Source organism: Xenopus tropicalis, chromosome 6, assembly GCF_000004195.4.
Source record: "Xenopus tropicalis strain Nigerian chromosome 6, UCB_Xtro_10.0, whole genome shotgun sequence".
NCBI lineage: Eukaryota > Metazoa > Chordata > Amphibia > Anura > Pipidae > Xenopus > Xenopus tropicalis.
Window position 1 is genome coordinate 76431398 of NC_030682.2, and position 15806 is coordinate 76447203.

General features: G+C 37.8%; 1 protein-coding gene across 3 annotated transcripts in view; it reads left to right on the plus strand.

Annotated features, from left to right (window-relative positions):
• LOC100488102 (dynein heavy chain 5, axonemal) overlaps positions 1-15806 on the plus strand; it is a 267205-nt gene that overhangs the window by 206074 nt on the left and 45325 nt on the right. For all 3 annotated transcript variants that reach the window (XM_031903513.1, XM_031903511.1, XM_031903512.1), the window contains 4 exons: positions 366-744; positions 1851-2122; positions 3211-3375; positions 13622-13889. In XM_031903513.1, the coding sequence (XP_031759373.1) occupies positions 366-744; positions 1851-2122; positions 3211-3375; positions 13622-13889 (1084 nt within the window). The remainder of the gene's footprint in view (positions 1-365; positions 745-1850; positions 2123-3210; positions 3376-13621; positions 13890-15806) is intronic.

Here is a 15806-nt window from a genome sequence, read left to right on the forward strand (position 1 = left end):
TAAAAGGAGCCATCACTGTACCAACTCACTCTCTGATTGTTTAGACCTAAAATTCTATATGTTTCATAACATTATATACCCCATTGATTGGTGGAATAGTGCCTAAACCTGGCCACGCTGTCTGTCATTTGTTTTAGTGGAAAATGACTTTATGCTTATGCTGTTGACAGCCTGGAATTTGCATTTGTTGACCCTAGCGACTGAGGGTTTCCATAAAACAAATAGGCTGAACAGAATGGTTAATGTTTGTCTCAGTTGGATGAAATAAACAGGCCATGAGCCTAAAAGTATGGTACAGTTTCTATGTGACACATTATGATAAATAATAACATTTGCATTTGTTTGTCCTGTCATTTGCATTCAAGGTCAGTGAAAAGCTAACAGTTGCAGCAGAGACAGAAGTGAAGATTAATACAGCTCGAGAAGAGTACCGGCCTGTTGCCACACGTGGCAGCATCCTTTATTTTCTCATTGTGGAAATGAGCCTGGTGAACGTAATGTACCAGACATCTCTACGCCAATTCCTGGGAATATTTGACATATCAATGGATAGATCTACGAAGTCCCAGATAACATCGAAAAGAATTACAAACATTATAGAATATCTAACCTTTGAAGTATTTAAGTACACAGCGCGTGGCCTCTATGAGGATCACAAGTTTCTCTTTACCTTGCTAATGGCATTAAAAATAGACCTACAAGCTAAGAAAATTTCTCATAATGAATTTCAAACACTTATCAAAGGTAATGCCATTGTTCTTCTCTTAATCAAAGTTTTTTATCTTTTCTTTGTAAAATAAAATGGTTCAGACCAAGGAGTTGGTCAGGTTAAAAAGTGAACAAGTACATGTATAGGATGCATTATCCGTAAACCTGTTATCCAGAAAGCTCTGAATTACAGGAAGGTCATCTCCCATAGACTTTATTTTTTTTCAAATACAGGGATGGGACCTGTTAACCAGAATGCTTGGGACCTGGGGTTTTCTGGATAAGGGATCTGTCTTTAATTTGTATCTCTATACCTTACATCTGCTAAAAAAAATAATAATTTAAATATAAACTAAACTTACCAGGATTGTGTTGCCTCTAATAAGGATTAATTATATCTTAGTTTGGATGAAGTACAAAGTACTGTTCAGTATTACAGAGAAAAAGGCAATCATTTTTAAAAATTCTAATTATTTGATACAAAGGGAGTCTATGGGAGATGCCCTTCCTGTAACTTTCTGTTAATATGTGGATATACTACTGAATCTCAAAATTTCTTCCCTTTTAAATAGTACAAAAAGCCTGAGGTTATAGCTAGGTGTGAGTGAACTTTTTTGGCCATTACAGTTTCATGGTAAAATTTGCAGTTTCACCAGTGAATATTTTTGTTTTGCCAAAAAAAGTCTTTTGCAATTAAAACAAATGTAGATGTCATTATTATGCACCCATTGGCTTCCACATCAACCAAAGGTATCAGAGCCCTCCTCGCATCTATCTAAGGAGCTATCTGGGCACCCATATTACCAAGAAATTGGTAAGATGATAGCCTTTTTTGTCTATGAAGTATGTGCTGTGGCATAGAGGAAAGAGCAATGTATACACCATTTTTCAGAGCTACAAAATCCTTAACTGTAATGTAACTGTAATGTAATTTTGCCTTCCCTTTGAAATGTCACTGTTTTGCTTATTTCTTGGCAGTTTTGTCAGCAAAACATGGCAGTTTTGTTCATCGCTAGTTATAGTTTATTATGTGTGCAGAACAGTTCTTTTTTGCAAATCTTCAAATTAAAACTAAAGTGTTAGGCACCATTTCGTTTTGTTTGAGCTTAGATATATTATAAGCTTATATTTTGTCTGTTCAGGAGGCGCAACTCTAGATCTTAATTCTGTTGAGCCAAAGCCAAAGAAATGGATACTTGATATGACCTGGCTTAATCTGGTGCAGCTATCAAACCTTACTCCATTTAACAATCTTCTTGGTCAAGTGGCAAGAAATGAGAAGAACTGGAAAGCATGGTTTGATGTAGAGGCCCCAGAAGAGGCTCCTTTACCTGATGGTTATGATAATGTTTTAGATACATTCAGAAGACTTCTACTTATTCGTAGCTGGTGCCCAGATCGAACCATTGCACAGGTAACATATTTTGTTTCCAGATATTATATTCTTCTTTGGTATACAACAGTATAAACTGGCATCTAGACTTTCTTCAAACTTGCACAGTTTTACTTGGTATGGCACTGGTGCATCTTCTCCTCTTGCAGCTGACCCTATTTTGAAACCAAAGTGCATCAAGTGCTTCTGATTATTTTTTTTTGTATAATAACAGAATTATATATTCCCCCTGTTCTGTTTTGCTCTGTACTTAATAAATACGTGAATGCAGACCTTCAGTGCTTCCATAACTTGGGAATGATATACACTGAGCACTTTATTAAAAAATTTAAAAGAAAGGCTACTGGCGCATAAAGCCGATCAAAGATGGCTAGCCAATAAGTTTATTATGCTAAAACCACAATAAAATTAGAGGCTATTCCTCCTTAGATCAGCTTTGTGTGCCAGCAGCATCCTTTCCTTTTAAATGATAATTTGAAGGGAGTGCCGTCTCACGAAATACTGTGCACCAAGCATACAGTACAGAAGCCTGGCTGTGCACATAGTGTTTCTTCCTTATCTGAACTTCAGTAAGAAATCTTTATATGCAGAATGACCTTTTTATAGCAATATGCTTTTACAGCTAAGCCAATAGTATTAATATTGTTAATTAACTATTCTCATTTTTCTTGTGAGACTAATTTCTTCAGACTTGAATGCTGGGTTGAATCCCTACATTTTATTTGTGCAATTCATACAGACAGAATTATATACACATTATATAGACAAAAAATTTACCCATTTTCATATTTTCAACTATCATTTTGGTTTGATAGAAATGTGTCTGCTACAATCAGACCATAGTCAGCAGGTAAATAAATAGTAAACAGATATCTAGTTAAACCATATTTTTAAAAAAATGCCAAATTTAATGGGAAAGGAAAACATACTCTGCCCATGGTAGTTAACTTTTTGTGAGGCAAGTAGACAAGTTTTCTCAACATAATAGACAGTAAATGTTGAGGTTTCTTTCATAAAGATGCTTAGCAAAGCACCTACACAAATCTAAATTATTACGGTATATCTACGTGTTTATTCACAGTGACTTATATTACATATATCTCCCTTAGGCTCGACATTACATAGCTGAATCTCTGGGTGTAAAATATGCGGAAGGTTTTATTCTTGACATGGAGGCTATGTGGGCTGAAAGTGACTGTAGAACCCCACTTGTTTGCTTTTTGTCTATGGGGTCGGATCCAACGGAAAATATTGAACGTCTCTCGAAGTCAAAGGTAAGAAATATCAAGTCTATGATAAGCTTTTTGTTCTACATACATAATTTCAAAACTACATCTAATAAGAGAATATTCCAGAGTTCTTTTTATAAAAGTAATTATGCATGGGCACCAGAGATTACACTGATTTATGTTAAAGATTGTGAGACTATTGTGTGTACCATTGCATTAGGGCATAACCTGTATTGTATTTATTGATGACCCAGAGACAGCTGATATTACTAAACCTGAGTTTGAATACTGTATGTATTACCAATAGTCAATAGCCTTTTATGTATGAAAAAAGGGCTCATTGTTTTGCATGCAGTATATATCACAATTGTTATATTGCAACATTACCTAAAGAGGCACACGTTTAAATGGAATGTAGTGCCTAATGTTTTTGCTTCGCATTTGGTGTTGATATTTCAGCACAGCCCTGCATTTTCTATGTATATCCCATTTAAGAAAAATGTGGCATTGTATGTTATTTTGCTTCAACAGACTAGGCCAATTAAAATGTGCCTTGAACAATCAGATCTATTATACTGATCTTTTTTAGTTGTAATTCCTTCTCAGTATGGGCACAGGGTGATAAGAGTTAATTGTTTTTTTGCAGTTAATCAAAGTACAGCATAATATTTCCCTAGGTTTTTTTCCCTTATTATGAGTTAGTTATTGCCCTTATTCTGTTTTTAAACATAATTTAGATTATTTTGTCTATAAAAATAAATATGCTTCTTGTGTGAATGTTGGATCAAACATAGGGCTGTTTATAATCAAGCCTGTAGTTTGTCCTTGTTTACTGCATTCTTCCTCCAAATAGCAAAATGAAAAACCTTAGGTTCACTTGAAAATCACGTGTCCCATAAATTTATATACATATATATTGCCTCTCAGTGTTGTCAGTTAACACTCTAAAAATATCTTCTTGTTTGGTACACTTTTCGCCCATATTACAAATAGAAACAGACATTGGCAAATTGATTTTAAAGGAGAAAGAAAGGTAAAAACTAAGTAAGTTTTAACAGAAAGGTCTATGTAAATACAGCCATAAGCGCTCACAGAAACGCTGCACTGACTTCTCTGTCAAAAGATTTCTTGTGTATGTAATTCATGTGTCAGAGACATGCAGCTCTCTCCCCTCTTCTGCTCCCCCCTCCCTCAAAAATCCCCCCCTTAGGAATGTGGATCTGAGCCAATCAGCAGGAAGCTGACTCATAGGGGCACATTTACAAAAGCACGAACGCTCCGAGCGTATTTCCGACGATTTTTTCGAGCGTCCGCACGACTTTTTCGTACACCGAACAACTTTTTCGTACGCCGCACGACTTTTTCGGACGTTTGCACGAAAAAATCGGAAAGGTTTTACCGCTGTTTACAATTGTTCGGTATGAAAATTTCGTGACTTTCGGATCGCCAATACGATATTATCGTAACTAATACAATTTTTTCGTAAGCATTTTCGTGATATTTTCGATCTTCCGAAATTTTCGTTTCCAATGCGATTTTTTCCCATTCGCGATTCGGATTCGTGGATTAGTAAATGTGCCCCATAGTGTTACTAATTATTATTATTAACATTTATTTATAAAGCGCCAACATATTCCGCAGCGCTGTACAATGAGTGGGTTTCATACATTGGACATACAGAGTAACATATAAAGCAATCAATAACCAATACAAGAGGTGAAGAGAGCCCTGCCCAAAAGAGCTTACAATCTACAAACTGAGCATGTACACTTGGGGGCACATTTACGAAAGCACGAACGCTCGAGCGTTCATGCAAACGATCCCGAGCGTATTTTTGCCGATTTTTTTCGGGTGTCTGCACGACTTTTTGTTACGGCGCGCGACTTTTTCGTATGGCGCACGACTTTTTCGGCCGTTTGTACGAAAAAATCGGAAAGGTTTACCGCTGTTTACAATTGTTCGGTACAAAAATTTCGTGATTTTCGGATCGCCAATACGATATTATCGTGACTAATACGATTTTTTCGGAAGCATTTTCGTGATATTTGCGATCTTCCAAAATTTTCGTTTCCAATATGATTTTTTCCCATTCGTGATTCGGATTCGTGGATTAGTAAATGTGCCCCTTGGTCTCAGTCTCGGTGCAGGAGTGAGGCATTATGGGAACTCAGCGTTTTTTCTTCCTGTTTGGCTTCTGATCATCTGAACAGGTGAAATATGGGGGACTTAAGGGCACTATTGAGACAACTGAAGGCATGCCTGCAGCTTGAGATTAACTATTTATTAGCCTTTCCTTCTCCTTTAAAGTGAAAAATAAATCCTATCCTTGTGTGCAATATGTCTCCTTTGTTGCAGTCAGATAATGTATATCATGCGTTACGCAAAGATGTATTTCTTTGCCCTGTCCTGATTTGGCCTCATCAGGTGGAAAGTAAAGTTTCTCTGCATTAGCAAAGGAATTTAAATCCTACGTGTCTGGGTTTAAAATAGCCTATACACACATGTAGTCTAAAATTAATACCAGTAATGCACGTAAAACTGCTAGGAGTTCCAAATGTCCATTTTTGGACCCAGTCACAGATGTTTGCAGTGTTTATAGTCTTATCTTGGGGATTTTTATGTTCTTTTTCTATTTAATGAATATTTTCTTAAAAATACATGGCAGACACTGCCAAAATATCCACAAATCATGAGTGTGCCTTAAGCTTAACACCATTAACAAAATTTTTCTTTCTTTCTTTTTCTTTGGGTTAATTCAAAATACACAACACAAATGTGCTTCCATGAAGATTATGTACAATAGTCATTTTATCCTCATCATTATCATCATCCTTTATTTGTATGTATGTATATCTTTATTTATAAAGCGCTACTTATGTACGCAGCGCTGTACAGTAGAATACATTAATACAAACAGGGTGTTAATAAGATAATAGATAAATACAAAGTATAATAATAAATACAGATAAATACAGCAGCAATAAGTTAAGAGTCGAGGACACAAGAGGAAGGAGGTCCCTGCCCCGTAGAGCTTACAATCTATATGGGAGGGTAACTAACAGACACAAATAGGCAAATATAAGTGCTGTAGGTCACAGTGGGTGACACTACAATATAAGTGCAAGCAAGTTACACAGTGCTTTACATTCATTTATAACAAACAGGGGTCTTACATTTATGAATTTGTTAAAAACACAGATGGCAAGAATAGGAGTTGGACTTCTATGCTATGAGGTCCCCTTGGTTTTTCAAATAATTAAACATTATTAAAAACACTTAATTTAATCAGTAACCTTAGAAATCAAAGGTTGCAGTGCATCTCACTGCAAAAATAGAGACTGCTGTTTACCAGGGTTAGCATATCAGCAAGTATTTTTAAAATCTTGATTACAGCTTTGGGGAAGATATATTATGATTTGAGATCTGGGTAAAATATGAGTGACTTATTTAGCATGTTTTTGGAAAAAAATTAACTCGCCAGGTTAAGGTTGCCAGCTTGCTTTTTTTTTTTTTTTTGGAAAATCAAAACAGTATATGTAAATACACAACAACATACGCACTTTTTTTTAAACTTTACCCACATGCCACCCTTGCATCATAATAAATCTGAATCTTTATATTCTGTCAGTTCATACTATTGTTTATTAATTAGGTTCCACTTTTTCTTTTCTAGCAATTCTTCTCTAGCATTAATATAAGCATCACTATAAGCTATTTAAGCATCACTATAAGCTATTTAAGCATCACTATAAGCTATTTAAGAGCTTATAATTTTAATCATATTGAGTATTCGTAAAATCATATTACTTGCCACAAGGGTTTGTGTACTCTATAGGGTTGGTAATGGAACATAGTTTATCTTACATTCAACTACCTTGCCCTTAAAGGAGACATATAGCATACATTTTTACAATGCACTAAACCATGTTAAAGGAACAGTAACACCAAAAAATGGAAGTGTATAAAAGTAACTAAAATATAATGTGCTGCTGCCCTGCACTGGTAAAAGTTGTGTGTTTACTTCAGAAAGTCTACTATAATTTATATAAATAAGCTGCTATGTAGCCATGGAGGCAGCCATTCAAAGGAGAAAAGGCACAGGCACATAGCAGATAACAGATAAAACACTATTGTATTCTACAGAGCTTATCTGTTATCTGCTATGTAACCTGTGCCTTTTCTCCTTTTTTCCAGCTTGAATGGCTGCCCCCGTGGCTACACAGCAGCTTATTATATAAATTATAGTAGTGTTACTGTAGCAAACACACTAGTTTTACCAGAGCAGGGCAACAGTGCATTATATTTTTATTACTTTAAAGCTCTTTCATTTTTTAGTGTTACTGTTCCTTTAAATAATGTAACATAGAAGTATTTTAATACCTTTAGGTTCAAATATGTCCATAACTGCTTGAAAACTGCTTGTGCTCTACCCACCCCTTTTGCAAGCTTCTGGTTTAGACTCTTCAGTATGTGGCTGGGAGCAGTAGGCCCTGATGGGCTTCGGTAACAGAGCAGCAGCTAGTTAAAGTGCAGTGAATGTGCATAGGGTGGGAAGGGCTTTGCGATGTCACAGGCTGTCAATTCCTGCTCTGCTCATGCCCCTCCCTCCCCTGTCTGCCTGCCTGCTATTATTGCTCCTCTTCCCCTTCCCCCCCCCCCTTCCTGGCAGCAGCACAAGCAGAGGCAGAGAGACACAGAAGGAGGAAACTGGGAGGGGTTTTTCCTGCTACTGTTGAGTAAAGCCTGTCAGTCAGTGCTGTGACCACTTCCTGTGGGAGACTGAAGTGACACTCCCATCTTTCATTTTACTCTGGCTTCTGTCTTGAGAGGTTGTGTATGCAATATATAATGACATTTTTAGGAGGTAAAATGCTTTAATTTTTGAGGGGGCTTGAATATTATAACTGAATATGAACTTTATATAAAATGTCTCCTTTAAGGTTTTAAATTATAAATGTATATCTATATGAGAAACCTTGGAAATTAGATATAATAGGCTTATAATTTGCAGGTTGGGAAGAACAAGGTGATAAATAACTCAAGGCCTATAAAATACTTTGTATACCAATGTATACCCTGATACCTATGTAAAAGTGTAAATTTAGGCAGAACCTTGACATCTACAAGTTAAGTGAAGAAGAGGTGTAACCAAAGCTTCTTTGAGCTGCTAGCCCAATGTCTTAATACAGGTACAATGCAAGTATTTTATGGGTCTTAAGTGCAAATAGTTTAGTAAATTAACCATTTAAAAAACATCTTGCACCTTTTGTCTGCACAGAGTTTACTACATTAACCAAGTAAAGGCTCTGTGCATATGTAAAAGTGCAAATTTAGCAGAACCCTGGCATGTGCTAGGTAAGTGAAGAAGAGATGTGACCAAAACTCATTTGAGCTGCTGCCCATGTAAATGTGTAGCTCTATGTCTTAATATAGTGCAAATTTGGGTCCGTAGTGCAAAATAGTTTAGTAAAACAACCATGTAAAGAACATTTTGCACCTTTTGTGTGCACAGAGATTACTACATGAACCAAGTAAAGAACATCTTAAAGGAAAACTATACTCCTGACTCCTAGGTCTCTATAAAAATATATAAAACTGTGCTTCATAAACCATTTTTGTAAAAATATCCTTTCTAGTAGTATGAGCCATTGGCTAATCCTAAATAGAATATGGCCATTTTAAGTACTAAGGGTCACCCGCTTGGATCATATGATTCCTGGTGCACACAAACCAAGGGCACACATACATGTTGGGTCACAACAGCTAATTAATGGACAAAGTACTGCCTTAGAACTGCTTTATTTCTGGGCAGGTGATCTCGGAGGTGTACGGTCCATTCCAAAATGGTGGCTCAAGGTACTGATATATTGCCGTTTGGTAAAATTCTTTAATAGGTCACTTAATATGATATTAGCTATTTGTTGGTTAAGTATTCATTCTGGGGGTATAATTTTCCATTAATGGCCTTATACCTGTTTTGCAATTTCCCATCAGTGAGTGAAATCTCATGTTCAGTATTGACTGACTATAGCATTGGTGCAGCTGCAGAGAAGTAGCACATCTGCTATGAAAAATATGATGCTGACAATGAACTAAATTAAAAGTAATCTAATCTTTTATTTTTTTTTGGGGGGGGGGGATAGTACATTTCCAGAATACACCCACCAGAATTTCAAACTGCAACATAAACTCCAGTTCATGAACACCTGTTATTAGAATTAGTAACCTCAGATGTATTCTTTATTCTGTCTATGAGACCAGGGTGAGTGACCTATGTACTGTCCACAGTTTCATTGAGAACAGAACTTTGAATGCATTGCTGCTTTCAGCTTTAAAGGAAAGTCAGGGAACTGAAGCTAGTTGCAAACTGCAATAATACACATGGTTTAAAAGAGAAGTGGACTTAAAGCAAGCAAGGCAGAGCAATCAAAGCAGACATGCTAGGACAACATAGGATAAAGCAATATGTCCTAGGTCACATGAAACTGAAACTGGAGCAAGACAGTATTTTTGCAAAATAGTTATAACTGAAAGACAGATGCTTTTCATCATTATGTGCCAGTGGATGATGGTCAGAAATTTGATCATCTGCTATTACAAAAGGTCAGGGGTGAACATTCCTTGTGTATTAGAGGGTGTGTATTCATGGCACATAGTGCTGCTATCACTCATTTAGCTCATACCTCTGTGCATTAATAAACTTACTTTAAATTCCAGAAATTAATTGTGCATTGCCTGATGACTGCATTTCCGACTTATCCATGCTACACCCATTTATATACGTATCCAACCATTATTTACTGCCTCAAATACCAACAGATAGAACCATAAAGGTTTATTTGCAGTAGCCATTCTACAAACCGGATTCCAAAAAAGTTGGGACACTAAACAAATTGTGAATAAAAACTGAATGCAATGATGTGGAGGTGCCAACTTTTAATATTTTATTTAGAATAGAACATAAATCACGGAACAAAAGTTTAAACTGAGAAAATGTACCATTTTAAGGGAAAAATATGTTGATTCATAATTTCATGGTGTCAACAAAATCCAAAAAAGTTGGGACAAGTAGCAAAAAGAGGCTGGAAAAAGTAAATTTGAGCATAACGAAGAGCTGGAAGACCAAATAACACTAATTAGGTCAATTGGCAACATGATTGGGTATAAAAAGAGCTTCTCAGAGTTGCAGTGTCTCTCAGAAGCCAAGATGGGTAGAGGATCACCAATTCCCACAATGTTGCGCAGAAAGATAGTGGAGCAATATCAGAAAGGTGTTACCCAGCGAAATATTGCAAAGATTTTGCATTTATCATCATCAACTGTGCATAACATCATCCAAAGATTCAGAGAATCTGGAACAATCTCTGTGCGTAAGGGTCAAGGCCGTAAAACCATACTGGATGCCCGTGATCTCCGGGCCCTTAAACGACACTGCACCACAAACAGGAATGCTACTGTAAAGGAAATAACAGAATGGGCTCAGGAATACTTCCAGAAACCATTGTCAGTGAACACAATCCACCGTGCCATCCGCCGTTGCCAGCTGAAACTCTACAGTGCAAAGAAGAAGCCATTTCTAAGCAAGATCCACAAGCTCAGGCGTTTTCACTGGGCCAGGGATCATTTAAAATGGAGTGTGGCAAAATGGAAGACTGATCTGTGGTCTGACGAGTCACGATTCAAAGTTCTTTTTGGAAATCTGGGACGCCATGTCATCCGGACCAAAGAGGACAAGGACAACCCAAGTTGTTATCAACGCTCAGTTCAGAAGCCTGCATCTCTGATGGTATGGGGTTGCATGAGTGCGTGTGGCATGGGAAGCTTGCATGTCTGGAAAGGCAGCATCAATGCAGAAAAATATATTCAGGTTCTAGAACAACATATGCTCCCATCCAGACGTCATCTCTTTCAGGGAAGACCCTGCATTTTTCAACAAGATAATGCCAGACCACATTCTGCATCAATCACAACATCATGGCTGCGTAGGAGAAGGATCCGGGTACTGAAATGGCCAGTCTGCAGTCCAGATCTTTCACCTATAGAGAACATTTGGCGCATCATAAAGAGGAAGGTGCGACAAAGAAGGCCCAAGACGATTGAACAGTTAGAGGCCTGTATTAGACAAGAATGGGAGAGCATTCCTATTCCTAAACTTGAGAAACTGGTCTCCTCGGTCCCCAGACGTCTGTTGAGTGTTGTAAGAAGAAGGGGAGATGCCACACAGTGGTGAAAATGGCCTTGTCCCAACTTTTTTGGGATTTGTTGACACCATGAAATTCTGAATCAACATATTTTTCCCTTAAAATTGTACATTTTCTCAGTTTAAACTTTTGTTCCGTGATTTATGTTCTATTCTGAATAAAATATTAGAAGTTGGCACCTCCACATCATTGCATTCAGTTTTTATTCACAATTTGTACACAAAACACAGAAAAGAAATCGCCAGCGCTCGGTCTAACCCACGCTGTAGTGTTGACCAGCTGCTAGAAACACACTATTGTGCCAGCGCTCGGTCTAACCCACAATCTGGAGTTGACCAGCTGCTATAAACGATAAAAAGCCATTAATTATACACAAAGAGAAAGAAAGTTTGCCAGCGCTTAGTTTGCCTTTAAAAATAATTTTTACAAAAAATGAGGTGTTAGTACCACACTTTGGCCAAAATATGTAAGCTCACGTGCCACTTCAAGGCCCCTCATTGTACGTGAGTCCTACACTGTCTAATGACTTTGAGTCTGTGATGCAATTAAAATAAAGTCCCCCAGCAAACAATGTGACTGAGTAGTAAGACCTATTGCACCTACCTTTAGCTCAAAATATTTTAGCTTCAAAATATTTATTCACAATTTGTTTAGTGTCCCAACTTTTTTGGAATCCGGTTTGTATTACAAAGAGACACTGCTGTTGCAAATTTGCTTGGATTCATTCCTGGTCATGCCTGATGCTCTAGTGGCGAGAGCCTATTTTACATTAATGTTTGTAGACTATGAAGGTTTGCAGTACCACATGCATTCTCTGTAAGCCTAATAAAATTAAACCTGATGGTCACCATTTGTGTCCACAAAACATTTTCAAGGGAAGCAAAGTCATCACGCAAAAACAACCTGTTTTTCTAGACTTAACCTGTATATAAGAAATTATGTACCAAGTTTTCAGGAAATCAATTTATTGGCAAAGCCCTCACTGGAGAGAGTGCAGAGACACTAAACTGGTTAAAAGGATGGAAAATTTAAACTGAGTTTAGATGGGTTAGACTGTCAAGGTTGGGGTTGGTTTCACTGGAAAAAAGCTGCTTGCGAGGGAACATGATTACTCTGTACAAGTATATTAGAGGGGATTATAGGCAAATATGGGATGTTCTTTTTTACATAAAAATGATCACTACACCAGAGCCTCCCCCCTTTAGATTAGAGGAACAGAAATTTAATTTGCAGCAGCGTAGGTGGTTTTTCACAGTGAGGGCAGTGAGGTTGTGGAATGCCCTTCCTAGTGATGTTGTAATTAGGGATGCACCGAACCCAATTTTCTGGCTTTGGCCGAACCCTCAAATCCATGTTTGGTCGAATACCGAATCCTAATTAGCATACTAGGGCATATGCTAATTCGGATTCGGTTTGGTCAGGACCGTGGATTCGGCCAAATCTGAACCCTGCTGAAAAAAGCAGAATCCTGGCCGAATACCGAACCGAATTCTGGATTCAGTGCATTCCTAGTTGTAATGGCAGGTTCTGTTAATGTCTTTAAGAGGGGCTTGAATGAGTTCTTAAACAAGCATAATATCCAAGGCTAGTGTGATACAAAAAGCTACAGTTAATATTGATATTGGTATATATGGTTTATGTATGTGAGTGTATAGATAGGTAAGTATAGGTTTCTGTGTGCTGGGTTTACTTGGAAGAGTTCACTTAATGGACTTTTCTTTGGAATATCCTATTCTCTCAGGTATTGCCCTCTCCCTAAGCTGTTGTAGGTAATAAAAAAAATATTTAAATCTGTCAAAAACTAAACCTAATACTGAATATAACTCTATACTAGGATCAAGGAATATCAAATTAACAATAGCCACATGTTTATACTTATCTGCATGTAGCAGCCTTTTCCGGTAGCCTGCTATGTTTCACATGTAATCATTCCAAGTTTTGCAGTTTGCTATCTTTTCTATTCCATCTCTTATATTAAGATGGTTCCACTGGATCTTTTAGTGATTCTGTTGCCTTTAATCTTGTATCATGCACATATTATTTCAATAACCATTGAAGCCGAAGTTCTAAATCAGTGTGCTGTTTTACAGAATGCTCCGTGTCGTGCTATCTCCATGGGACAAGGCCAAGAGGTTCATGCCAGGCGCTTGTTGAACCAGTCAATGCAAGATGGCGGATGGTTACTACTTCAGAATTGTCACCTTGGTCTGGACTTTATGGATGAGCTTCTGGATACTGTCACTGTAACAGAAACAGTACATGATGGGTTCAGGACTTGGATCACCACTGAAGTTCATCCTAAATTTCCAATTAATCTTCTGCAGTCATCTGTAAAATTTACAAATGAACCACCTCAGGGTATGTTAATGAAACCTTGATGATAAAAAATATGGAGATTGCAAGCACCATAGTGTGGCGATTTACAAACTGTTAGTGATGTCAGCTAGCACATTGCATTTACACAAAATAGACTTTGCCAAATATTACTTCAGTTTAACAAAGCAGGAGCTCAAACAGTCATCCAAGCTCCTCCTACTCAGTACAGTATGGGGTATATTTATCATGCTGTGATAAAAGTGGAGTAAAACATCCCCAGTGATGTTCCTCGTAGCAGCCAATCAGATGCTTTGCTTTGGTTTTCTAACTGTTGGAATATAGTTGCTGACTGGTTGCCCTGGGCAACATCACCAGTAATGCTTCACTTTTTACACAGCATGATAAATATACCCTCAGTTTATTCTGTTTTTAATAAGGTTACACAGTTTTTGTTGTGACCATGGGTTAGGCTGCCAGAATTATTGCTTGAAGCAATTTTATGGATAATTACTTAAATATGCATTATATCCCTCTCAGAATAAGTATTGGTTTAATGCTAGGGGAAGGCCAAGTTTTGCCAGAATGAAAGTAAAAAATACTGGCTTTTACTATCTTGAGCAGCTTTATTTCAGCCTGTTCTCTGTCTTATTCACAAAGACACAGATTTGCTTTAAAATTATAAAGTGCATTTAAATGGGGTTCAGAACAGTAAACAACATGACGGATCCATAGGGAGTTCTGCCGACATTAGTGGTTCATCAAAAGCCACTGTCTAGCAGCAAAAGACCTTACAGGGCAATTACATTACACGATGAACAAAGTGCAATTTTAGATATTGTAACACTATTTTGGCTATGAAATGGTTAAAACCAGGCTAGTAGTGATATGAGAGCATGTGCTACATGCGACTCTCTTTCTTAGGATGGGCCTTCACTTAGGTGGAAGAGACCTTAACAGAGCCTAGGGTGAACTACAGCTCACTCAGCTGTGTAGTGCAGTTGGTAAGAATAGACGCCAGAAAGGTTCTTGCTGATGAACTAGTAACAAGTTTATTGTCAGCGACAAAGATGGTAAGCAGGGTTATCAGATACTCACAACGCATGCAGATATAGAGGGTAGATGACAATATCCCTTTAGGACAATACAAAGGAAGGCACACACCGGTTTACCCCACCTCTTGGTAGAGTCTGGGCAGGATAAATGCACCTGTCAACGTAATACCCCTTTGGAGGTAGGTATGGATAGATACCTTATTCCTCAGGTTGATAACGCCTAGCTTGAGAGTCCTCCGTGTGAGTAGGGATCAGGGTTTATTCTAGCCTGTCTCCTATCTCTACTCCGTGGCCCTATTGCTGAGGCAACATTGCTGGGTGGAAAGCTACTTCCAGAACACTAATTCTCCTTGATGGGGCTATTAGGCTGCCCTTGCTTGCTAGATACTAACTATCTCACTTCTCCTAGAGAGTGCTATTACAAAACTGCAATGCTTACTTAAACCTTGTTCACGGGCCCTGTCCCCAACTTCTCCAGATGGTATGATGGTCTCTGGGATAATGTGGCTTTACTGGGGCCTGTTTCTGCACCCAGGCTCAAAGGGAGCTGTTCTTAGGTAGCAGACAGGCAGCGACAGAGGAAGTCACACTTCCTTGCTAGACACTATATCAGTCTGTAATGGACATGTACAACCATAACAACCAAAAGGTATAATGCATAGTGCAAAGTAGATACATGGGACTCTGCCCAGTAACAGTAATAGAAAGAACTAGTAGGGGATTAAAGCCATAGGAGTGCTAAATCCTATGGGTTCCTACAATATGTTCTCAGCCTGTTTAATATTAAAGGACCCTTTATGTACCTTTATGTCTAAGCTCATGCAGTGTCATTTGGCACAATGATAAGTGTCGGGCATAAAAAATTAATTTTTGGAAATAAAAGAGTTACGGAATGGAACCTGGTGGA